At 43.2% G+C, this 26,007-nt stretch overlaps 1 protein-coding gene and 1 long non-coding RNA gene across 5 annotated transcripts in view; one reads left to right on the top strand and one right to left on the bottom strand.

The window, feature by feature from the left end:
• Positions 1-589: 589 nt before the first annotated feature.
• On the bottom strand, positions 590-22,883 carry LOC101147356 (cystatin-13-like). 4 transcript variants are annotated; one of them, XM_055372595.2, is made up of 4 exons: positions 22,588-22,883; positions 20,840-21,196; positions 8,331-8,441; positions 590-929 (listed from the first exon to the last, which is right to left on the bottom strand). In XM_055372595.2, the coding sequence occupies exons 2-4, from the start codon at positions 21,065-21,067 to the stop codon at positions 846-848; spliced, it is 423 nt and encodes a 140-aa protein (XP_055228570.1). In that variant the 5' UTR covers positions 21,068-21,196; positions 22,588-22,883; the 3' UTR covers positions 590-845. The 4 variants fall into 4 exon arrangements, with proteins under 4 accessions (XP_055228570.1, XP_018872388.1, XP_004061949.1 ...); XM_019016843.3 differs by having other exon boundaries at positions 20,840-21,193; XM_004061901.4 differs by having other exon boundaries at positions 22,457-22,882.
• The window catches only part of LOC129529053 (uncharacterized), a 16,879-nt gene continuing 13,731 nt past the window's right edge, over positions 22,860-26,007 (top strand). Inside the window, exon 1 of the long non-coding RNA XR_008674430.2 lies at positions 22,860-23,324. This is a non-coding gene — a long non-coding RNA (uncharacterized lncRNA). The remainder of the gene's footprint in view (positions 23,325-26,007) is intronic.

The raw sequence follows: 26,007 nt of genomic DNA, 5'->3' as shown, positions 1-26,007 counted from the left end.
AAAGGATTCTCCAGAGTCCATCAAACCTTTAAATAATGGCAGCACAGTCAATATCAGAGTGTAACCCAATGAGACGTGACAACCAGAGCTGCCCAGTCTGGCCATCCAGAGATGCCTGACTCACAGACACCATGAGACATATAAATCAATTGCTTGAGCCATTAAGTGACCAGGTGACTTGTCATACAGCATTAACTGATACATCTAACTGTGAGCACACACTTATGCACAGACATGCACACATGTGCATACACACACACACACACACACACACACGAATGTAGTCTTCTCTCCCTGCATCATTAACTTTTCTGCTTCAATTCAAAACCAATGAAAATCTCTAAATGGCCCAGCTGTCTCTCTGGTTGGATCTGGTTAAAACTAACTGTTTCTAAGCTAACGGGCTGTGTCTTCCAAAAAGTCCTGGGAAGGGAGATTTCCGTAGAAATCCATGGACGGAAACTCTCAAGGCAGCCAGACTCTCAGAGCCTTACAGAGAGTGCCAGCATGCTTGAAGTAATTGAGGGCTGGGTCCTCTGGTTATCTAGAAAGATTTGTCCATGAAAAGTAATTTGTACTCAGAGTTGGGTGAGGTGTAGAAACCACTTCCATTTATTGCAGCAGATTATCCCAGCTAGTAGGTGAAGTATCCAGCAAGAATAGGCTATGCAATGCTGTCAAAACACATCATGGATTTTCAACATCAGCCCATGAAGAACACACAAAAATGCAAAAAGGCCAAACAAATGAAGTTAATGGGTTAACTGTGTTGTTCTGGTTCTTGCAAGTGTCTTTGCTTCTTCTTTAAAATGGAAATGAGTGTGGCAGAACACGCTAGAAGATAACTACATATCTTTGCATTGTTTCTTCAGCATGGTGAGTTCAAATTTCCATGGTTTAGATGCAACAATAAAAGTACAAAAAACCACCTGAAAGAGACAAAAAGAATAGTCAGTTTCTGTTTTAAAAAGAAGGAAACAAAAGCAGAAGTTCCTATTTCCAGGCAGGAGTTAGATTCAGCAGGGCTAATCTGTCTGAGTCAGACACGCCTCATCAGAAAACAGAGGATCCAGCCCCCTCACCAGAGGAGTCCTCATCAGTTCACCTCTTGTGATCTGAGCCATCATGGGTGTGGCTTTATTCACTCCAGGAGAGCAAGGATCAGAGCCCAAGGACGGGTTATTATTGGAAAATCCCCATCTCCAGCCCTGACTCTCATCCAGCCACATGGACTCCCTGTAGCCTACAGAGACCCCATGCTGCACAGACAGTCCTACCCAGGGAATGCAACATTGCAAGAATATTACCAGGTCCTGCACCCCTTGGGGAAATAAAAATGTGCCAGCAACCAAGGAGGAAAGCTTGCAGCTGTAGGGCTGGAAGGAAACAAGTAGCTCTCATCCCAGAGTCCTGCAGAACATGTGGGTTTCAGGATCCATGCATGAGAATGAGAACACTGTTTCCCTCCTCTCTCCTAAAATCTTCATTTAGAATAAAAATATAAAGTAAGAATACTTCTATGAAGTCAGTGTAAACTTGAATGACAGCATCAAGTAGAGAAGAAGTTGTGTAAGATATAAAGGTGTAGGCACAGTTTTGGGGAGAAAATAGGACACGCCACCAGCAACCCAGACAGTGCCTTGCAGAACTGAGTCCAGGCTTCTGCACCTGGGCGGGAGGGGGAATCCAGGGACGAGGGAGCCTGTGTGTGCCAGTGGTGCAAAGAGAGTGGGCAACAGGTTTGCCAGAGAGTTGACTAAGTAATTGCTTAACTTCCGGACCAGCCAAGGTAGACAGAAAACAATCAGGAAACAGAGGACCTGAATAACCCAATTATCAAGATCAACCCTAGAGAATATTTTAGCAATGTATATTAAAATTTTTAAGAGGTGAAAAAATATTGGATGACTAATTCCATTTCTGAGAACCTTGCCTAGAAGGAAACAAAAATCAGACATACACACATATAGAAATAAGACTATTCATTATAGCCCTGTCCATAGTAGCTAAAAATTAGGGAAAATCTTAATCAATTCTCAGGAATTGGCTAAATAATATATGGAAGCATCATAAAACAATATCAAATGGTTGCATTACATGATGCTCTCTAATAATTTTACAGTTTTGGAAATGCTTAGGTTTTATTATTAAATAAAAATCTAGATCATGAAACAGTATTCATCAGGGTCTCAATTACAAAAATATAAACATAAAATATTTTTAAACTAAAATACATACCAATATATTTACAGTGGTAAGATTTACATAAGGTTATTAACGGATGATTTGAAAAAGCTTAATATTTTTGAAAATTTCCAAATTTTTTACGTTGAATGAATCAGGCCAATAACTATTTAATATTGTTTTAAAATTTATTTTCCAAGGATCCCAGATATCCACACTTTCTTCCTTTCTAAATACCAATAAATAAACCAAGAAAACAGAGAGAGTCCAACCTATAAGAGCTTTATGAAACAGGAAAGGACCCCATGCAAGGACAGAAGAGACAGATAAAAATCTCCACATGATAAATAGATGTGGGCAAGTGGAAAAAAGTTTATTGAGTGCCATGTACTCAAGATAGAGGATGCAATCATAAGAGCATAAAGACAGCAAACCACCTCCCAACCTCTCAAACCCGAAGCCATACTGATTTTCCTCCTCTCACGCTCCATGGCTAATCAATCAGCAAATTCTAAACAAACTTTCATAGACCCAGAATCTGAGCACCTCCCCAACCTAACCAACATCATCTCTCATTTGAGGTATCTCAACAGACTAATAATGGACTCATATGGCTCTCACATCTCCACCCCTGCCCCTGTGCTAAATTTTCTCCATTTGTCCCCCGAGGTCTGCACTCCTCCTATCTCTACCTGGCTTGTCTTGGAAGACTGACCTCCATGGGCTGCTCCAGTGGGCACCCTTGCCCTCTCACCTCCATGGGCTGCTCCAATGAGCACCCTTGCCCTCTGACCTCCATGGGCTGCTCCAACGGGCACCCTTGCCCTCTGACCTCCATGGGCAACTCCCATGGGCACCCTTGCCCTCTGACCTCCCTGGGCAGCTCCAGTGGGCACCCTTACCCTCTGACCTCCATGGGCAGCTCCAATCGGCACCTTTACCCTCTGACCTCCATTGACTACACTGGTGGGCCCCTCACCTTCTGACCTCTATGGGCTGCTCCAATGGCACCCTTACCCTCTGTCCTCCACAGACTACACCAATGTGCACCGTTACCCTCTGACCTCCCCACAGGCTGCTCCAATGGGCACATTTGCCCTCTGACCTCTGTGGGTTGCTCCAATGGACATCCTTATCCTCTGACTTCTCTGGACCCTGCCAGTGGGCACCCTTGCTCTATGACCACCATGGACAGTGTCAGTGGGCCCCTTCTGGCTTCCAGTTGAGTTTGGCCAAGGAGGGATAAAATCAGAAAAGTGGGAAGCAGGAGGAGGGTGAGGTCAGGGAGTCACAGCAGGTTGGCTGTGTTCCTCCATCTAAGGCTGTGGCCCCAACAGGAGCTGCCTTATTGCTCCCAAAAAGAAGGATATTAGAAAGCAAGTCCTATAAATATAAAACAAAACAAAACAGAAATTCCAAATTTTATGTAAATTTTGAAAAGCACACAAAATTCTTTTACATAGGCAAAAGTTTTTAAACATAGGTAGAAATGTTACCCACCAATGATAGAAGAGTGGTTATCTTTGAGGGGGGAGCATAATAGATGTGTAACATTTTACTTTTTAAAATAAATAATAATACCCATTAGGATGGCTATTACCAAAAAGTCAAGAGATAATGAATGTTGGTGAGGGTGTGGAGAGAAGAGAGCCCTTGTACACTGTTTCTGGGAAGGTAAACTGGCGCAGCCATTATGAAAAACTGTATGGAGGTTCCTGAAGAAATTAAAAATAGAATTACCATACGACTCAGCAATCCCTCTGGAAATAAAATCATCACCTCATAAAGATATCTGCACTCCTGTGTTCGTTGCAACACTATTCACAATACCCAGCATGTGGAAACAACCTAAGTGCCCATCAATGGATGGATAGAGACGATGCAGTACACACACACAATGAAATATTATTCAGCCTTAAAGAAGAAGGGGATCCTGTCATTGGCCACATGGATGAACCTGGAGGACGTTGTACTAAGTGAAACAAGCCAGACACGGAAAGAAATATATTGCATGATCACACTTACACGTAGAATCTGAAAAAAAAAAAAAGAGAGAGCCAAATATACAGAGAGAGGATAAAGTAATGGCTACCCGCAGAGCGGGTTGTAGGGGGTTGGGAGATGTAGGCTAGAAGCTACAAATTAGCAGATATAGGATGAGGTTTAATGTACATCATGAGTTAATTAAATTATACTATATTTGGAATTTCTGCTAGATGACTAGATTTAGTTGTTCATGTCACAAAAACAATGCAAAATTATGTGAGATTATAGATATGTTATTTTACTTCACTATGGTAACCATTTTACTATCTGTATGAATCACATAATACCATGTGATATATTTTAAATATACCCAATAAAATTTATTTTTAAAAATAAATAAAAATAAATTTTAAAAAATAGATATCTAAAATTAATGTAATAAAATGATAATAGTTGTAAAATTTGTGTGGTAGGCAGATGGGCATTTGATATATCATTCTTAGTACTTCCTTGAATTTTTGAAATATTACTTAATTTAAAATTATTTCTAATCTTTTATAAGAATTCACTCTCTAGATTTAGCCACCTGCTTGCACTTGGCATTCTGCTATGATGTCTGCTCTTCATTAAAATATGAGGAATTTTTTTTTTTTTTTTTTTGAGATGGAGTCTCACTCTGTGGCCCAGGCTGGAGTGCAGTGGCATGATCTTGGCTCACTATAACCTCTGCTTCCCAGGTTCAAGAGATTCTTCTGCCTCAGCCTCCTGAGTAGCTGAGACTACAGTCATATGCCACTATGCACAGCTAATTTTTGTATTTTTAGTAGAGACAGGGTTTCAGCCTGTTGACCAGGCTGGTCTTGAACTCCTGACCTCAGGTGATCCGCCCACCTTGGCCTCCCAAAGTGCTGGGATTACAGGCGTAAGCCACCACGCCTGGCCTAAATATGAGGATATTTTTAATTGGCATTATGTCTGAGCAGTTTTTGCCAATCACTTATCTGCCACTATTTCCACCTGTCCGTGTCTTGTGCCTGCTTCGGGTATTTAGTAAATAGATGAAAAAATACACAGGGCACAGAAATATGCATATATAAGGGTTTTCAATGCAGTTTCATTTATGAAAGAAAAAATTTGGAAATAATTTCAATGAGAAGATTACCAAGACAAATGTAAAAAAAAAGGAAGTTATATCAAAAAACACACAATGTCAGCAGTTATTTAAATAAAAAGGGAAAGAGAAAAAAGACTGTGTCATTTTTGTAAGTTTATAGCAAAATTATCTTAAAGCTGTCCACACAAATGATCCCAGTGGAAACTCCTTGGCAGGGCCAGAATTGGGGCATCATCGAGGAGTCCAAGGGGCATGACCTCACTGTTATCCCATATATTTTTATGAGAATATACTTTTGGAAAATATTTATATACATTTTAAAATATCAAATTTAAATCTGAAATGTGTCCCTGTTTAGTCAACTACGAGGAGAGTAAGGGACATTTTTATTAAGCCTGTCTCCTCTGTGATGAACTTGCCTTTGTGACAGTCTCCATCTGAAAACAGCCTGGCCTGGCTGGGGCTGTCCCCCATCTTGGCCTGAAGCAGCAGCAGCCTGGACCTCTGAGACTATGGGGAGCATGCAGGGCCATTGGGCTGGAGTCTTGGGACTGTCCCAGAGCCTTGTAGGACTTCCATGCAGCAGCTGGACTAGTGAAATTGAGACAGGAATACTACAGGGTGGTTGCAGGAGAATAGAACATTCCAGGCAGCAGTTTTGCATGACTAGCAAAAGGAAACTGTTGAAATAGCTGCAGAAGCTAGGGGCTGATGATGCCCTGAAAACCAGGGCGTGGACCAAGCTGGCTAAGACTGACTGGACCCAACATGGCACTGGATTTGACCTAAGTTTCACCTAGGACCTCATTATGTGCTCATTAACATACTAAATACACACCCATCAGCACCATGGAGCTCTGGGAACACCCATATTTGGTGTAAAAATGGGTGGCACACCGGTCCAAGAAATCTCCATCTTTTTCCAGGAATTTTCATGAATATTCCAGCCTTTGGTTAAATAAACCCATAAAGGTAGGAGCACCAAACCCTCTTGCACATGACTCTCTCTCTCAAGTACATACCCACACTCCCCACGTCTTGAGTGTGTTCTTTTTGCTTTGCAACAAATCTCTGTATTTTCACTATTTTCAAACTTATCCTTGAATTCCTTCTCATGAAGGTGTCAAGAGCCCGGGCACCATCCAGGGTCAAGGTCCCGCTGGCATTTGGGGACCTCCCCTAGCCCACTGGTATCAGAATCAGCCAAGAAGCATTGCTTCCAACATCCTCTGCTTCAAAGCAATCACAGGCTTGTGGAATCCCAGCAGGAGAGGAATGGTCTTTCAAGGACTGCAGTGGAGGAAGGTCGTGCTGTACCTTCTACTGGGTCAGGACCCCTCAGCAAAGGGTGCCGGAGTTGACAGTGCACCAAGATGGTGGCCATCACTTTCTTCTCTATCAGTTCTGATGGCAGCTTCTGCTTCTTCCTCTTAGGAGCTAATTAAGAATGTTGACTCCCTTGGAAGCACCATGTTGTGAGAATGTCCAAGTGTAGGATGACCAACACATCTTGGTTTGCCAAAATTTCCCTGGTTTTAGCACTGAAAGGCCTACATCCCAGGAAAGCCTACAGTCTTTGACAAACCAGGATGACTGATCACTCTACAAGTTTGCCCCACGGCGAGTCCCTGAGCAGTATGAGAAGGATGCCTAGCCAGCCCTCCCATTGTTTCAGCCATCCTAGTGGAGGTGCCAGACACATGAGTAAAGTAGCTATCTAGAATATTCCTGCCCCAATAGAACACAGCCCAGGTTGCAGAATAGTGAGAAATAATGAGTTCGTTTTACTTTAAGCCACTAACTCTGTGTGTGTGTGTGTGTGTGTGTGTGTGTGTGCGCGCGCGTGGGTGAGTGTTGGTGTGTTGGTGGTGATGGCAGCAGCAGCACATGGAGAGTGGCCACTGCCAAGACGCCGGCTGCAGCAGGAAAGTGGGCCCAGGACTCCAGGATAAGCAAGAGCCACGCAGCTTCTGAGTTGTGGGAGGCAGGAGGCCCTGGATTCAGCTGCAGCTGCCCAGGTCCAGGGGTAGACCTGGGCATCTCTGTGCTCTTGAGGGCCTGGGAAGTTCTCCCTGCCCCCCACAGGCTTGGGATGCCTGCTTACACTGCCTGGCCTCTCCCCGCTCCTGGCGCCTGCTCTGATCATGGAGCAAGGCTGGGGCAGAACCCCGGAGTTGTCGCAATCCAGTCGGGTGCACGAATGCTCAGGGCAGCTGTAATACTCTGGCCCCCTCTTGCTTCGGCCCCCTCCAGTCTTTGGGCACCGAGAAGCACGGAGGGAGGCCGACGGGGGTGCTGAGGGCAGCTCAGCACTGGCCTGCGGGCGCCCCTTGGCATGAACAGCCTGGGCCGTGAAGGGTGGTGGAAGGCAGACAGGCTCCTGGGCAGAAGGGGGTGGGTCCCAGGCGAAGCCCCACCTTCAGGCTGGGGAGGGCCTGAGGCCTCTGGGCTGGGCTGCCAGTCCTGCAGACCAGAGGGGGAACTTGTACTTATTGCTGGGCCCACCCATGGCTGACCACAGACCAATCAGCACACACTTCCCCCTCTGAAGACCATAGAAACCCCCAGACTCAGAGAGAGCAGAGGACAGACAACAAGCTGCAGAAAGGAGCTGTTCTCTCTGCTGAGATCTGGGAAGACTACCAGATGACCAGCTGCAGAGAGGAGCTACCCTCTCTGCTGAGAGCTGAACACTCTGGATGAACTGCCTACAGAGAGGAGCTACCCACCACGGGGTTTCCTCTGAGCTGTTCTAACACTCAGTGAAGCTCCTCTTCATCTTGCTCACCCTCCGCTTGTCTGTGTACCTCATTCTTTCCAGAAACAGGACAAGAACTTGGGCAAAGGTGCCACCAGCCATAGAGGTTTCCAGCCAGAAAAGCAACACCCCAAAGATCCCATTACATTCGGGAAGGGAAGGTTGGCATCAGCAACAGATAATAGCAATGATGCTCTGTGTCTAGAACCTGGTCATCCACAGTCCTGAATATGATCTGGTACACAAATCTTACCAGCGCAAGGGGTTCCCCTTGTCTCAGCCACATACCTTTTGCATTTTGGGATCCTCTTGAAATGCACAGTTTTCATCTTCTGAAATTTTCTTGCAAATTGTTCGGGCAATTTTGACCTCAATATAGTACTCCAAACTATCTGTCACCTGTCAATGAGTAATGTAAAAATCATATATCATTAAAGAATATATAATATCAATTGTCATCTCTGGTAAATAAACATGTCATTGACTACTCAAGGCTACTTTTTTGCCTTCCCCCTCTTCAACTGTTTTCTGTCCAGAAGTTTTGGGGTAATTTGGAAGTTTTCTTACCTTGATATCTCTGTCTCTCTCTCTCTCTCATCATAGTATTTAATTTTAAAGTAATGGTAACTGTCTCCAAAATAAAGCAAGAAAACAATTCCCCCTAAAATTATTTTCCTGGGGAAGCTAATGGTTTGCTTATTAGAGCTTAGGAAACAGCAGAGCTTGTAGCATCTTCACACCTAATCAATAGATATTGAGGAAATAAAACTATGACCTAGAACTAGAACTTGCTTAATGTGTATTTGTATTGATTCTCTCTAAAGTCTCCTATTCTTTGCCAATCTTAGTATCCACACCTTATTGAAATGTGGTTTCCTCCAAAATTTCTGCCTCTGAGGGCATTCTACCTGCACAAAGCCCCTAGCAGCCCTTCTGTTCAAAGAGAGCCTCTTGGGGAAATGGAGCAGCTCAATGGCAAAAGAGGACTTTATTTAAAAATGAACAAGAAAACAAGGTTTACAAGACTTTGGGGAGAGAACATATTAAAGAGAATGATCAAGTTTAAACACAATAACTGGTCCCAGAAGAATCAGAGACAACTGACAAAATATTAAAAAATTTTTTTTAGAAATTCTAGAAAAGTTTCCTAGGCATTGAACAAAGGGAGTGTGGTATGCAGAATTCTAAGATGCCCCCAGGAGTCCTGCTCCCTATTGTGTGTGCCCTGTGGGATCCCTAGGACTATGAATAGGATGGATTTTACTTCTGTGATTAGGCTATCCTCTAGGGGAGAGCTGAATTAAAATAGGGAGATTGACTTGGTTGACCTGACCTATTCACATGAGCCCTTTAAATCTTGGGTTAGAGGTCAGAGAGAGAAGTGCACACCCTTGGATCCAGCAATTTCACTTTTGGATGTATACCTAACTTCAAAGGCACACACATGTACAAATACAGGCACACCTCATTTTATTGTACTTTGAATTATCATGCTTCATAGGTACCATGTTCTTTACAAATTGAAGGTTTATGGCAACCTTGAATCAAGCATCTATCGGTACCATTTTTCCAACATGCACGTGCACGTGCATTTCCTGTCTCTGTGTCACATTTTGGCAAGTCTCAAAATATTTCAAACTTTTTCATTATTATTACGTCTATTATGGTAATTTGTGATCCGTAGTCTTCGATGTTACTATGTAACTGTTTTGGAGCACCAAGAACCATGACCATATAAGTCAGTGAACTTAAATCTATAAATATGTGTGTTCCTACTGCTCCACAGACTGGCCATTCCCCATCTCTCTCCTCTCCTTAGGCCTCCCTATTCCCTGAAACACAGTAATACCGAAATAAGGCCAACTAACAACCCTACTGTTGCCTCATTGTAATGTGAAAAGAAGAGTCACACATATCTCACTTTAAATGAAAAGCTAGAAATGATTAAGCTTAGTGAGGAAGACATGTTGATATCTAAGATAGGCTGAAAGCTAGAACTGTTGCACCAAACAGTTAACAAAGCTATGAATGCAAAGAAAGAGTTCTTGAAAAAAATTAAAGGTGCTACTCTAGTGAACACATAAATGATAAGACAGCAAAACAACCTGATTGGTGATATAGGGAAAGTTTTAATGGTCTGGATGAAAGATCAAACTAACCACAACATTCCCTGAAGCAAAAGTCTAGTCCAGAGCAAGGCCCTAACTGTCTTTAATTCTATGAAGGCTGAGGGAGGTGAGGAAGCTGCAGAAGAAAAGTTGGAATTTAGCATAGACTGGTTCATGAGGTTTAACAAAAGAAGCCATTTCCATAACGTAAAAATACAAGGTAAAGCGGCAAAGTACTCATGAAGAAGCTACAGCAAGTTATCCCAAAGATGCAGCTAAGATCATTGATGGAGGTGGCTACACAAACAAGAGATTTTCAATGTAGTTCGATCAGGCTTCTGTTAGAAGAAGATGCCATCTAGTACTTTCATAGCTAGAGAGAAGTCAATGTCTGTCTTCAAAGCTTCAATCGACAGGTTAACTCTCTTGTTAGAGGCTAATGCAGCTGGTGACTTTAAATTGAAGCCAATGTTCATTTACTATTCTGAAAATCCTAAAGCACTTAAGAATTATGCTAAATCTGCTTTACATATGATAAAACAACAAATCATGGATGAAAGCATTTTTGTTTACAACACGGTTTACTGAATATATTAAGCCTACTACTGAGACATAGTGCTCAAAAAAAAAAAAAAAAAAAAAAGCACATGCACCAATTCCCTTCAAAGTATTGCTGCTCATTGACAATGCACCTGGTCACCCAAGAGCTCTAGTGGAAATATACAAGGATTTATATTGTTTCCATGTCAGCTAATACAACATCCATTATGTAGGAGTAATTTCAACTTTCAAGTGTTGTTATTTAAGGAAAACATTTCATAAGGCTGTAACTTCCATAAAGAGTGATTCCTCTGATGGATCTGGGCAAAGTAAGTTGAAAACCTTCTGGAAAGGATTCACCATTCTACATGCCATTCAGAACATGTGTGATTCTTGAGAGGAGTTCAAAATATCAACATTAACAGAAATTTGGAAGAATGTGATCCAACCATCATGAATGACTTTGAGGGACTCAAGACTTCAGTGGAGGAAGTAATTGCAGATGTGGTGGAAATAGCAAGACGACTAAAATTAGAAATGGAACTGAAAATGTGACTGAATTGCTGCTGTCTCATAATAAGATGTGAATAGATGAGGAGCTGTTTCTTAGAGATGAGCAAAGAAAATGGTTTCTTGAGATGGAATTGATTTCTGGTGAAGGTGCTGTGAACATTGTTGAAATGACAACGAAGGATTTAGACTATTACACAAACTGAGTTGATAAAGCAGCTGCAAGGTTTGAGAGGGTTGACTCCAATTTTTTAAAAAAGTCTACTGTGGGTAAAATGTTATCAAAAACCATCACATGCTACAGGAAAGCTTTCATGAGAGTAAGTCAATCAATGTGGCAAACTTCACTGTTGTCTTAAGAAATTGCCACGGTCCCCTCAACCTTCAGCAGCCACCACCCTGCTCAGTCAGCAGCCACCAACATCAAGGCAAGATCCCTCACCAGCAAAAGATTACAATGGGCCTAAGGTTTAGGTATCATCTGCATTGTTAACAATACAGTATTTTTAACTAAGGTATATATTGTTAGATTTAGTGCTATTGTACACTTAATAGACTCCAGTATAGTGTAAACATAACTTTATTGGCACTTGGAATCCAAATTATGTGTGTGACTCACTTTAGTGTGATATTCACTGTATTGCATGGAATACAATGCAATGGATTGTATTACGGAACTAAATCCACAAGGCACAGTATCCACAACGTATGCCTGTGTGTGCATAGTGTCACTACTCATACAGTCAAAGACGGAAAACAACCCCAATATGTATCAACAATAGCAGGATAAATACATGGTAGTGTGCTTATATAATGAAATTTTCTGCAGCAGTCAGAATGAACATACTTTTTTTTCTTTAAGATTCCACACATAAATGAGATCATGTAGTATTTTTCTTTCTGTATCTGGTTTTTCACTTCACTTAACATAAAAAGTGAAGTGGGTCAGGGAAGAAATGGGGAGACATAGGTCAAAGGATAAAAAGTCACAGATATGTAGAACAAACAAGTCTGGAGTTCTAATGTAAAACATGAGGACAAAGTCAAGATTACTATACTGTATTTGGGATTTTTCTAAAAGTGTGGATTTTGGGGATCTTGATCCCCATAAAAAGGTAACAATGTGTAATGATGGATATGTTAACTCACTCAACTATAGTAACCATTTCATTATCTACAGGTATATGAAAATATCGTGTTATATACTTTAAATATATACAATAAATTTTTTTAAAATAAAACACTTGATTTTGAAAAAAAACAAAAGGATTATATTATTGCTACCTGCCACAACATGAATGAAATGCACAAACATAATATTGAAAGACACAAGCCAAACCAAAATAACACAGCATGTGGGATCTCACGCCTATGAAGTTCAAGGAGCAGGTAAAGCTGTGGTGTCGAGGGCTGTACACTTAGGCAGTGTTCACGGTAAAGGCTTCTTCTGGGGCAGAGCAGGGAAGAGTGGCATGCATAACTCCAGGGAGCCTGAGATGTTCTCTCCACACTATATGGGGAATCATTTCATGAGCGTTCATTTTAAAGTGATTCATTCTGCTTGACATATATGCATTATGAACTTTTCGGTTTTTGTGTTGGTTTCACAATGAAAAGGTTTTAAGGAATAAATGGGAATTCTTATTTTTAAATGGTTTTTAAAAGAATAATGTAAAGGACTTTTCCTACTCAATAGCAACTCTACAATACCCACCCAGGAACAAATAAAATAATCAAGGAAAGAGAATCAACAATGATCCTGCAACAGACTCAACTATATTTGGATACTTAGTCTATGGTGAGCTGGCTTTTCAAAACACAGAGACCTTTTATAGAGACAGTTACGGAAATTTACTATTTTAAAAAGTTAAACTTAGATCCAGTAACTTTAACTGGATAACTTTAACTCCACACCATAAATAAAAATAATTCCAAGATAGATTACTGAGCTAAAATTATAAATGTCTTAGAAGAATTGTGTTAGATATGAGTTCTAAATTTCTCTTCAAAGAATCAATATGTCAGTATGTTCAACTCTTTGCCTTCTACTTTTAAACTTAACTTCCCCATAAAACAAGCTTTTTCGATCACCTGCTCCACCCTGACTCATTCTGATTACCTTCTCTGCCCTGACTCATTCTCCACCCTGACTCATTCTGATTTCCTTCTCTGCCACGACCATTTTCCCCGCCAAACCACTCATCCCATCACTCTCTTTAAATTAGCCAATCAGAATTAGTTTAGCCTGTGTGGTCTAACCCTAGCCAATAAGGGAACAACACAGCAGCAGGGCCCACGTGCATCAGGAATAAGAACCCTTTCTCCTCCCTTGTCCAGGTGTGTGCTCACCATTGCTCCATCTCTGAGGATGCACCCTTCTATAGAAGTAAATTGCCTTGCTGAGAAGAAAAATAGAAAATTTTATATTCAAGTGCTATTTCTTTTGCAGCACCAAAACTTTATTTATAACAATTGTAACTGTTATACTCAAGAATGGAAAAGGACTTCTTAAGCAAGATAAAAACTCCAAACAACATATGGGAAGAACTAATAAATGTTATTGTGTCAGTATTTTAAAAAAAAATCTTAAAGACACTGTAAGCAAAATTAAACTATAAGCAACAGACAGGCAAGCACAAAATATTTGCAGTATATATTGTCAGGCCTCTGAGCCCAAGCTAAGCCAACATATGCCCTGTGACCTGCAGGTATACATCCAGATGGCCTGAAGTAAGGGCGATTTGCCATTATTTTGCAAATGTACTTTTTAACCAATGAATTCAAATTCAGGATACTATTAGTATTAGTCAGGGTTCTCCAGAGGGACAGAACTAATAGAATAAGTTTGTATATAAAAGGAATTTACTAGGGAGAATTGGCTGACACGATTACAAGGCAAAAATCCCATAGTAGGCTGTCTGCAAGCAGAGAGAAGCCAGTAGTGGCTCAGTCCAAGTCCAAAAGCCTCAAAACCAGGGAAGCTGGCAGTGCAGCCAAAGGCCCAAGAGGCCCTGGGGACCCACTGGTGCAAGTCCCAGAGTCCAAAGGCTGAAGAACCTGGAGTTAGATATCCAAGGACAGGAGAAGCAAGCATCCAGTGCAGGAAGAAAAGAGCCAGAAGCCTCAGCCAGCAAAGCCATCCTCTTCTCCCACCTGGCCTACTTTGTCCTAGCCTCACTGGCAGCCGATTGGATGGTGCCCACCCTCACTGAGGGTGGGTTTTCCTCTCCCAGTCCACCGACTGAAACATCCATCTCCTCTGGCAGCACCCTCACAGACACACCCGAAAACAAGACTTAACCAGCCATCCAGGCATCCTTCAATCCAGTTGACACCTGATTTTAACCTCACAATATCAAAGCAACACATACAAAGGAATATTCATTGTTTCACTTTTCCTATTAACAAACCTCATGGTCCATTAGGAGATGGGCGAAAAAAAATTATGGCACATCATCTCATGAAATACAACTACGAGGTCGATCTAAGTGTATTTACGTAACTTTTTAAAGACGTGTTTCAAGTGGCAAAAGAAGTAGAGAATAACATAGCATGATTTTATGACTATAAAATATACTTTTAAATATTTCAGATGCATATGTAAGTACATAGAAAATATCTAGAAGGACAGAGCACACTGCTCTTAGTGGTGCCCTCAAGAATGACAAGCCAGACTGGAAATGCAAGAAATTGAGGGTTTGCTTTCAGTTTTTAAACAACTTTCGGTTGTACTCTTAGAACTTTCTGGTGACTGTATATCAAGTTTCCTAACCTCAGTGCTATTGATATTTTGGGCTGGATCCCTCTTTGATTGGGGGCTGCCCTGTGCCTTGCAGGATGGTTAGTAGAATCCTGAGCCTCCACTCACTAGATGTCAGGAGCAGCCCCCTCTGGTCATAACAACAAAATAATCTCTCCAGGCATTGCCAAAACTCCCTTAAGGAGCAAAAGCCACCCCTAGTTGTAAACCATTGCTGTATATTTGAGTCATAGGTCTAAATCGAAATTACAATAAAAAACTAATAGCTCTAGGCCGGGCATGGTGGCTCACTCCTGCAATCCCAGCACTTTGGGAGGCCGAGACAGGTGGATCACAAGGTCAGGAGATTGAGACCATCCTGGCTAACACGGTGAAACCCCGTCTCTACTAAAAACAATTCAAAGAAATTAGCCAAGTAGGGGTAGGGGGGTGGTGGGGGGCGCCTGTAGTCCCAGCTATTCGGGAGGCTGAGGCAGGAGAATGGCGTGAATCTGGGAGGCAGAGCTTCTAGTGAGCCAAGATTGCAGCACTGTACTCCAGCCTGGGGGAAAGAATGAGACCCCATCTCAAAAAAAACAAAAAACAAACAAACAAACCAAAACCCAAAAAACTAACAGCTCTAATTCATACTCATCAGCTACCAAGCAACCACTAATCCTATCTTGACCCACACTTGCTCACGAAATAGGAGGCAGGTGGGGTCCTGGCTGCTGAGGAGCCCCTCAGTCTTTACACAGACAGGCCCCTCTGACTCCTGGCCATCTGAAGGCCCCTCTCCTCCCCTTCCCTGTGGCTGCACTTTTTCCCACCACCTTCGCTCCACTGGGCATTGTTCAGAGACAGGTGCTGATGAAGAAGAGCACAGCAGCCTGAGTTTATTTTTATTTATTTTCTTTTTTTTTTTGAGACAGGGTGTAGTTCTATTGCTCAGGCTAGAGTGCAGTGGCACAACTGCAGCTCACTGCAACCTCAAACTCCTGGGCTCAAGCAATCTTCCAGCCTCAGCCTCCGGAGTATCTGGGACTACAGGCACACCCAGCTAATTTTATTTTTCTTTTTTCTTTTTTTTTTTTTTTTTTAATTTACAGATGAAGTCTCGCCATGCTGCCCAAGCTGATCCCAGGCTCAGGCAATCCTCTCACCTCAGCCTCTCAAAGTCTGAGATTACAGGTGTGAGCCACCACGCCTGGCTCAGCCTGGCTTTAAATCTTGGCTCTTATACTTACTAGCTTTGTGGCTCTGGGCAAGTTACTAAACCTTTCTGTGACTGTTTCTTCCTCAGTAATGTAGAAGAAGGTAGTTCTAACTTAATGAGCTATGAGACCTGAGTGCACCTGTGGAAAGCAACCAGCCCTGGTGCCAAGTAAACTGGAATTCTCTCATTGCCGTGTGGCTCCAGGCTGCTGGGGATGGGATGCTCCTTGCACCAGCACTCACATTGCACAAACTCTGCAGCAGAACTCAGTCTACCAAGAGATACTCCAGCATGATGACATCAGTTATTAACAGTGTATCATATGCTTGAAACTTGCTCTAAGAGTAGATCTCCAGTATTCCTACCACACGCATACAAAAAAAGGTAACTATGTAAGGTGATGGGTATGTCAATTAGCTTGATTTTAGTAGTCATTTCACAATGTATAGAGCAAAACATCATGTTGTATACCTTGAAAATAAATAGAAACATTTAATATGTCAAGAAAAAATTAATAAAATTGCTTCAAATATCCAAAAGAAAAGAAAAGAGCAGCATCTATAAACTTTTCCCTAAAGAACCTGATGGTAAAGATTGTAGGCTTTGCAGGCCAAGCTGTCTCTGTAACCACTCTGTTTAAAAGCCTGCAGCAGGCTACACTTGGCCAACCCCTGATACAAATCTGTATTCTCAACTTAAATCTCCCAATAAGATATGGCTGTTTTCTTTTCATAAAGCTTATGTGTATATTATTAAGTTTAAGCTGAATCGTCACCAAGAATTTTTCTTTTTGCTTTTATCGTGTGTTGTTTGGGGGATGATACATTTAAAAAAATCTCTTTCTGTGCTCTTTTGCAGCAGTATGTAGCTGTAAGGTCAAAGAATTTTAAATACTTGTGTTGTAGTCTCTTATTGAATCTGTTTCTACCTGATTCTTCTGAATTATTGCCTGCATTCAAAAGCTCACAGCAAACTGAAAAATAAAACATTCATTCACAGAAAAAGAAAAAAAAACAAGAAACAGTACAAAATGGTATAGAATTTTTAGATATCCAGGTATTTGGTTTACTGTATTATTAAACACCTGCCTATAAAGCAAAAACACTGTTTTATTGGTGTAAGTAGGAAAGCTTAGATACGGAGAAACCCAAGAAAGTGGAATAGTTCTGGAGGGGGCGGGAACTTACTGAGAACAGGTATTAAACATGCCTGAGAGGCTGCAGGCTGCATGTGTTCTAACGTTTTAATTTCGCTCATTGGTGGCACATTCCTGGTCACAGGTGTCCTCTCCTCAGGCAACACAAGCAACATAACCAGAACTACAGAAAGAACCAGAGGGAGCCAAGGTCCCACGGAGCATGGCAAGACGCATAAGGGGCCTAATGTCCCAGCACTGTCGGGCATGCAGCCTCCCAGTGAACCTTCTCTCCTGATCAGATAAGAAAACAGGAAAGTAGGGCAGGTGGCTTGGCAGCCTGGAGACATTAACAGGAAAGGTCAAAGGGAAGGCGGCAGAGAGATGAGCTCGAGAAGGAAGAGCACAAAGAGGCATCTCCGCGTGACACTTCATGTCAGCACCGCCATGACCCAAGCTCGGTGTCGCCTTCCACCTCTGCCACCCTCTCACTCCCCAGACTCCAGCAGACTGATCTCATTCCTGGGCCTTCACGGTGTGCCACCACGTCCTGTCTTGGGTGCCTGCCGAGCCACAGGACAATCACCTCTCTCAGGAAATTTAACGCAGGTACAAAGTTCTCTTCTATTATACAGCCCAGATGAAAATCTCATCGATTGTCCCAATAACATCCTTTATAATTTTTTTTCTTTTCTTTTGTTGAGAAATAAAAATAAAACCCTAAATCTCCAATGGACTGAGCAGACCCCCTCTAGGCCAAGGGGAACTCAGAGAAACCTTAAAAACTGAATTCCCGGCCATGATGGGATGGGATGTCAGACATACCTCAGTGTGTCCCCTCCTCACTAACCTTTAATTTGTATTCTTTCCTAAGGAGTAAGCAGAAACCAACACTGGAAAACAAGAAATAAACGACTCATTCTTTTATGGCCATTAGTCAGTCATCTGAGGCCAAGACCAGAGTCCCTCTTCCCTCTTTGCATTTTGATGTGACAGTTCACCAGCTTCACAAGGCATCCTTTCTTGAAAACTGGCCACCATCTCTGGACTGGTTTTGCCTGATGTGTGGAGGATGCGCAGTGAGGGTTTTGGTGACTCTACTTCAGCTTTTGCCATCGGAGGGCTGAAAATCCATCCACCTTTGGATAATGCTAATAGGATCACTTTTTGAAGATGCAACCCATGAAGAGGCATGAAGCTCAACTGTGCATGCATACATTTTTCTTTCATGAATCTTCATGACTCCTCCTATAGCTTATTAAATATATATACTTAGCCAACCCATTGAGCACAGATTCCTGTCTTATGCTTCTCCCCTCAAAGTGCCTCTTTCCAGCTTCCGTCAGAATTCCCAGCCTGTCAGAATGGCCACCCTGTAGGCTGCAACCCTTTAGAGAAACAAAGCTCTCCTTTTCAAATTCATAAACCAGACTGAATCTCTAGTTGACACCAAGATAACACAGGACCACCTGCTGCATTTAGCCGTCATGCTTCGTAGGTCTCCTTTGTTGGGGAACAGTTTTCCAGCATTTTCCCCTGTTTCTCATGATATTGGATTTATGGATTTGTCTAATTTCTCCTCTGATTACATTCAAACTATGCATTCTGGGCAAGAATACCATATACAGGTGCTGGCATCCCCTCTGTGCACATCGTGTCAGGAAGTATGTGATGCCAATTTGTCTCAGTGTTGGTGGTGAGCATTTGGTAAGAAAGGTGTTTATCAAATTTTCTGATTAGAAGGATGTCTTTTCCCCTTGTAACTAATAAGCAATCCCTGCAATGGTTCACGCCAAACACTCTCACCCAGTGGTTGTAGGATTCACTGATGATCTTTGCCTGAAATAGTTATGACCGTGGTAGTGGTGAGAAGATACAACTAGAAGATGGCATAATTTTCTAGTTAGGCCACTTCTTTCACATTTTTGAGATGGCATTTTCCTGTAAAGAGGAGCCTCCCTTCTGTCCAGGCTCCTTTCCCAGCATCAGCTGTACTCGCTCAATGTGTCATAACCCATCTTTGCCACGGCCCACATTGATAATGCACAAATGGTCCAAACTTGCTCCCTTCAAGCTGCCTTCTGGGCTCTTATCTCTACTTTTTGATGTGATTGTAACCACTTTCAAGTGATTTTAATGGATATATTTGTTTCATCTCCATCCCAGTATAATAAAGAATGAAATAAAATTTGTTTTCCTTCAAAAACTCCTAAAATAAAAGAAATATATTGTGGCTAAAGGCATCTCTCAGTTGTGTCTTCCATTCCTAGTTTCAGTAGCCATCCACAGATAATGGGCTCTGTTCAGACTAATGTAAACCAAAAATAAAATTCTAAGACCTCTCAAGTGACTGAATGGACCCCCTCTCAGTCAAGGGCATTCCAAAGTAAAACTGAAACACTAGTTCAGGCCATGATGGAAAGGAGGGTCAGACATGCCTCATTATACCCTCCTCCCTTTGGAATTCAGAAACAACTGACCAGCTTTAACATTAAAACAGAGGTCTTCGGACTGACAAAACAGATCTTTGTAGCAATAAGTTACCAAATTCCAACTTTACTATAGCATCCCAAGACAGATAGCAGGTCCTGAAAGAAGCATTTTACCAAAATATATTTCTTTGATGAATTTTGAAATGACCCTGCAAAGCCAGCTCTTATGGGGGTAAATTTGCATTCTGTAGAGAATCCCCTTCCTGTTCCAGGTCTTTTCCTGATCCAGGAGAGAATTAACTAAAAGTTTGGCACTTTTTAAGGCCTGATAAGAGACATTTACCATCTGTTCTCTCTGAAGCCTGCTACCTGGAGGCTTCATCTGCATGATTAACTTTGGTCTCCACAACCCCTGATCTTTACCCAGACATTCCCTTCTATTGATTCCAGGTTTGTTTGTTTGTTTGTTTGAGACAGAGTTTTGCTCTTGTTGCCCAGGCTGAGTGCAATGGCATGATCTCGGTTCACTGCAACCTCTGCCTCCCTGGTTCAAGCGATTTTCCTGCCTCAGCCTCCCAGGTAGCTCTGATTACAGGCATGCACCTCCACACTCAGCTAATTTTGTATTCTTTTTCAGTAGAGATGAAGTTTCTCCATGTCGTTCAGGCTAGTCTCAAACTCCCGACCTCAGGTAATCTGCCTCCCTTGGCCTCCCAAAGTGCTGGGAGTACAGGAGTGAGTCACCACGCCCAGCTGATTCCAGGTCTTAAGGTAGCAACTTAACTCTTTCAACCAATTGACCATCAGAAAATCTTTGAATCCACCTATGACCTGGAAGCCCCCACTTCAAGTTGTCCCGCCTTTCTAAACCAAACCAACGTACACCTATGTGTATTGAATGATGTGTGCCTGTAACTTCTATCCCCCTAAAATATACAATATTAAACTATAACCACCTTGGGCACATGTTCTCAAGACCATCTGGGACTGTATCACAGGCCTTGGTCACTCACATTTGGCTCAGAATAAACCCCTTTAAATATTTTACAGAGTTTGACTCTGTTTGTTGACACTGAGGGCGGAGAGTGAACGGGCAAGGAGCAAGCACCCCACCCACCTGCTCCTGGCTCTTCAGAACCTTCAGCGCCCTAAAGCTGAACTTGTCTCTGCTGGCCTTGTTATACTCCTTCATGGCGAACCAGAGTGCCTGCTGCACATAGACGTAGTTTTGAGGGATATCTTGGAATGTCCTCACCACCTTCGTTGAGCCCCAGGCTTGGACTCCTCTGGATGCAAGGGCCGCAGTGGCCACTAACAGCAGCAGGGCCTGGCAGAGCCGGACCATGGCTCCTCAGCCAAGGGTCACAGGCCAAGTACCATCTATCCTTTCAGGACTGGGGCAAGATGTGGCACGCTGGCCCCTGCTGCCTCTGAAGATGCACAGATACTGGCACCCCAGCTCCTCTTGGCACTGCTGATTAAAAGGAAGGAACTTCTGTTAACACAGTGGTGATATTGTAGTAGAATTAGAAATAGACATTTGGTCTTCACCCCAGGTTTCTAGCAGGAAGCACCTAAAACCCTTACAATCTCCTGAGTGGTTGAGATGTCACAGCAGCATCTTGGTTATTTCTAACATGCCCTTTTTAACCACAGCTGAATGTATGCTAATGAGGTGAATCCTGGTGGGATCCCAGATAGCCTCAGGATAGAGGCTGGTTGCAGTGTGATTAGAAGATTGGACCTTTCAGCCCCACCCTCCACCTCCAGGGAGGAAAGAGGGGCCAAAGATTGAGTTAATCAATGACCAGTTAATCAACCATGCCTGTGAAATGGAGCCTCCATTAAAATCTCAGAAGGATAGGGTTGAGAGAGTTCCATAGGCACTTCCTGTGTCTTATATAATCATTGCCATCCCCCATGGGGCTGTTTTGTGAGTAACTCTTTTATACAGGAGGAAAATGAGGCTCATCGAGAGGTCGAGAGCACTTAAGCATACTTGATGGAAGCATCCACTCTTCAACTCAGGGTCTGCCCTTCCCCCTACCTTGTAACCTATCTCAATCTAAGAGATACACATATGTAGATAACCGCTTGGAATGTACACTTGCTTTTGAGGATATCCAATTCTACTATAGAATATAAATGAGCTTGTAGTTTGTAAGACAGGCAAACCAGTTAAGATGTGTATAGAGAGTGGGCAAATAGAGATGTAGGCAGAAATCATAAGTTGTGTTAATGAAAGATATGTGGAGGTAGTGTATATCTAAGTTGAACACAGAACGTGTTGGCAAAACTAAGAGACACCTGATATCCATCAGGCACTAAATATACATGAGATACACACAGCCAGAAGATTCATGAGGTCTTAATCTGGCCACCCTCTGGTGACATCATTCTGGCATCCTACATGCTCTCCCCTAGAAATGCAAATCAAGTCCTCAGCTGTGCAGGAGGCTCATCAGCTGGCTGGCGCAGCCCTGCCTGCATCTGTCCATAAACCAGTGTGTGTGACTGACAAGCACCTTCCATCTCTAGGACTCTTGCCCAAATGTCCACCATGGTCCCCCAACCCTACCATTAGCGGGGAGCTGATGCGGCTGAGAGAGATGGGGGATGTGAACATGGAGGACCCAGGACCAGGCAGATGGTCTCCTCACTGTCACCCCATTTCTCTGTGTTCTAAGCACATTGACCTGTTCCACCCTCTTCTCGCTCCTTATTTTACACTGACCTGACACTGGTGGGCTTCCAGCAGCTCACTCTGAGAAGGAAGCCTTTCTGCTCTATGGGGTTTGGATCACCTTCCAGGGTGGGTTTGGAGGCCACTCTTGCTAGCACACCACAGCTACACCATGGGCCCACCTCAGATCCAAGTTCTTCGCCACATTCCTGGCTGCTGGCCCTTGAGCCAACTGTCCCGGCCCACGGGTGGTATTGCCCTCCTTTGTGAGGACTTGAGCTGACTGCCGGCTGCCCCTTGGCTGTTCTCTGTCCCCAACAAGCTCAGTTCATCCTCCTCTGCCTGGTCAGTGTCTACTGGGTTCTGCACTCCAGGGCACTTCTGCCCACTGGCTTCACTCCCCAGCCAGGTAGTCACACTCATGACCCCTTTGTGAGGTCAGCCCAGGCCCTCTGATGCTGCTCATGTGAAGGGCGCTTCTGACACTGGCCCTCAGAAGGCCATGGGCTCACCAAGGGCTGCCAGTTCGCAGAAGTCCCTCACCTTTGTTCCACACCTGCTGACTTTCTAAACTTCTGTCCTCTGGACTGTGCTAGGTACACATGACAGCACCTTGGCAGCCATGTCTTTCAGAGCCCCATTATGCGATGCCATGGCCCTAGAAGCAGAAGGAACCATCAAAGAACCAGGCTAAAGGACTTTGGGACCAACAGGCATTCAGGAATGTGCCTGGCCAGGAGCTAAGGGGCCACCAGCTGACAAGAGTTGCCACCAGACACGCCAGGTAGAAGATGTCAGCTGGCAATGGCCATGCCGGCCTAAGATACCTCTGTGGAGTGAACAATGTAGCCCAGAAGAGCCAGCACAGATCCCTCCCACCTATCAGCCCTGTCTTCCCCCATCTTGATGCATGTCCCAGGTAAGCATTCCTGATTCTGCTCACTTGGGACACAGTTCTCCACCCTGTTTGTGATCTCAGGACCTGACACCTGTCTGCTCAAGCCGGGTTCCATGGAGGAGCAGAACTTCATCCTGCTCTGCATTTAGGGCCTGCCTCAGCGACAGTAGGGGAGCTCCCAAGAACTTACAAGTTTGGAAATTAATATTTCTCTTTGCAAGATAAAATACAGATCAGCCCAAAGTACATCAGACCTGAGGTCCAATTCCAAACAGAAAGTTGGCCCTGAGAATCCCTGGGTTAAAGGCTCAAGTGTTTGAAACTGAATTGCACACTCGACTAGGGAGCTCTTTCTAAGCTGGTACAACACGCAGAGGCCAACAGTAAATAATAATAAATCTGGCTATACATTTTGTATAGTGTGCACATGCGCACAAACACACACACCGGACACACGCACCACAAAGACCAAAGAGGAAAGGGAACACACTATAAGTCATTTAGAACATATTTGGTAAAGGGCTAAATTCCCTTTTATGGAAACAGCTCTTTAAAAGCCAACAGAAAAAGACAATTTCCTCAATCGTCTTGGCTCAAAATGAGCCAAGAATTCAAGCAGACAATCTACTCAGAAGGAATCCATTTCCTCTCTTGGCCACACATCAGTTGTCTGAAAACAGTTGGCCTGTGGCGATGCCTCACTCCAACTGCCACGCTGATCCACACATCTTGTGTCCAAAGCAGAACACAAGTGTCCATGGGAAGTTGCACAACACAGAGCTGAGAGATGCCTGTGTCCTCCACTGAGCATTCCACAGGGGAAGGGGTCTGGTAAAAGGAAAAGGACGGAGGCAGTGTTTGTTGAGCGCTGTGGCGGGTGTGAACCCACAAGCCTGCAGGGGAACCAGAACTCTCATGGGCTCCTTCAGGGCTGGGGTGGGGCCTCTTAGAGGTCCCAGGGCCTGTGCACAGGCCCCCATGGCATAGGGACAGGAGGCAGCCCTCCTCTCCTCTTGGCATAGCTCCTCCTCCCTGTCAATGTTCACATCACCAAACACATTCTGTCTAAGGTGGGGTCATCAGGACCACAGGCACTGGTTGCTGTGGGAGCTACTGCCTCATAGAAAGCATTTTACTTTGCTCATGACTCAGGATAATCAGGATTTTAGGAAGGACCCAGCTAGGAAGGTCCCAGGAGGTGCAGGCAGGGAGTGGCTGGGACCACCATCATCTACGCCACGACTGGGCTCCCTGATAATGAGGAGGGGGTTTTATAATGGATTTATTCAGAGGTAATTCACACACTGTAGGATTCACCCATTTAAACATACAAGTCAATGACTTTAGTATATTCATAGAATTTTATATCCAAACCACAATCAATTTTACAACATTTTTGTTACCCTGAAAAGAAACCTCAAACTTTTTAGCGTTTATATGCCAATTTCTCCATCCCCTTTCAGCCCTAGGGAGGAGCCACTAACGTGCTTTCTCCACAGATGTCCCTCTTCTGGGCATTCCACGTAAACGGAATCGCTGTGTGATCTCCTGTGTCTGGTTGCTCTCACTTAGCATGTTTCCAAGTTTCCTCCAGTCTGTAGCCTGTATCACTACTTCATTTATTTTTATTATAAATAATAACCTGTTGTATGCACATACCATATTTTATTTATCCACTCATTAATTAATGAGAAGTAGGGTTATTTTGGCTACTGTTTTGGCTTTTTGGCTGTTTTTAATAAATACTGTTATGATCATTCCTGTTCAGACTTTCATGTGGACATATGTTTTTCTATCTCTTGGGCATATACCTAAAAGTAGAATTACTGGGTCATATAATAACTGTATGTTCAACTTTTCGAGAAACTGCCAGATGGTTTTCCAAAAATAGTTGCACCGTTTTGCATTCCCATCAGCAGTGTGTGAGGGTTCCAGTTTCTCTACATCCTTGCCAACACTTGTTACCTGTCTTTTTTATTATAGTCATGCTAGTGGGTGTGGAGTAAGACAAGTAGTGAGAAATGTGACACTGGAAATTTTAATTTTCATAATATCGAAGGACTCTTATGCAAATTTTTTTTTTTTTTTGAGACGGAGTTTTGCTCTTGTTGCCTAGGCTGGAGTGCAATGGCGTGTCTCCCAGGTTCAAGCGATTCTCCTGCCTCAGCCTCCTGAGTAGCTGGGATTACAGGCATGTGCCACCATGCCTGGCTAATTTTGTATTTTTAGTGGAGACTGGGTTTTTCCGTGTTCGTCAGGCTGGTCTCGAACTCCTGACTTCAGCTGATCTGCCTGCCTCGGCCTCCCAAAGTGCTGGGATTACAGGCATGAGCCACCAGGCCCGGCAAGAAAATTTTTTAAAAAGACAAACAATCCAGTAGAAAATCTGGGGAAAAGTCATGAACACAAATCACAGGAAAATAAGTATAAATGTCTCTGCTACACATGTGAAAATATTGTTAAGCTCTTCAAAAGTAAAAATTTAACCCAACAAGGAAATGTCACTATTTTCTTACACATTGGAAAAAAGTTAAACACAACAACGATGCTGGATTGATATGTGGCCTTCATGCCATGCTGGAAGAGTGGGAATTCAATAGTCCTTGTTGGTAGCAATTTAGCAATCTGTTAAACATTTAAAAATTACATATTCATCAACACAATGTTCCACATGTAGGATTTTTATCCCACAGAAATATTTGCC

The sequence above is a fragment of the Gorilla gorilla genome, chromosome 21 (genome assembly GCF_029281585.2).
Source record: "Gorilla gorilla gorilla isolate KB3781 chromosome 21, NHGRI_mGorGor1-v2.1_pri, whole genome shotgun sequence".
In the NCBI taxonomy this organism is placed as follows: domain Eukaryota; kingdom Metazoa; phylum Chordata; class Mammalia; order Primates; family Hominidae; genus Gorilla; species Gorilla gorilla.
The sequence above is the reverse complement of the archived record's forward strand: the minus strand, read 5'-3'. Positions and strand labels throughout refer to the sequence as shown.

Excerpts from the sequence above, each read along its gene's own strand:
- LOC101147356 (XM_055372595.2), bottom strand. The coding sequence starts at position 21,067 with ATGGTCCGGCTCTGCCAGGCCCTGCTGCTGTTAGTGGCCACTGCGGCC. Across the intron at positions 8,442-20,839 it reads TTCTGAAGAGCCAGGAGCAG|GTGACAGATAGTTTGGAGTA; the intron begins GTGGGTGGGGTG and ends ACTCATTGACAG. Across the intron at positions 930-8,330 it reads AGGATCCCAAAATGCAAAAG|GTGGTTTTTTGTACTTTTAT; the intron begins GTATGTGGCTGA and ends TGTCTCTTTCAG.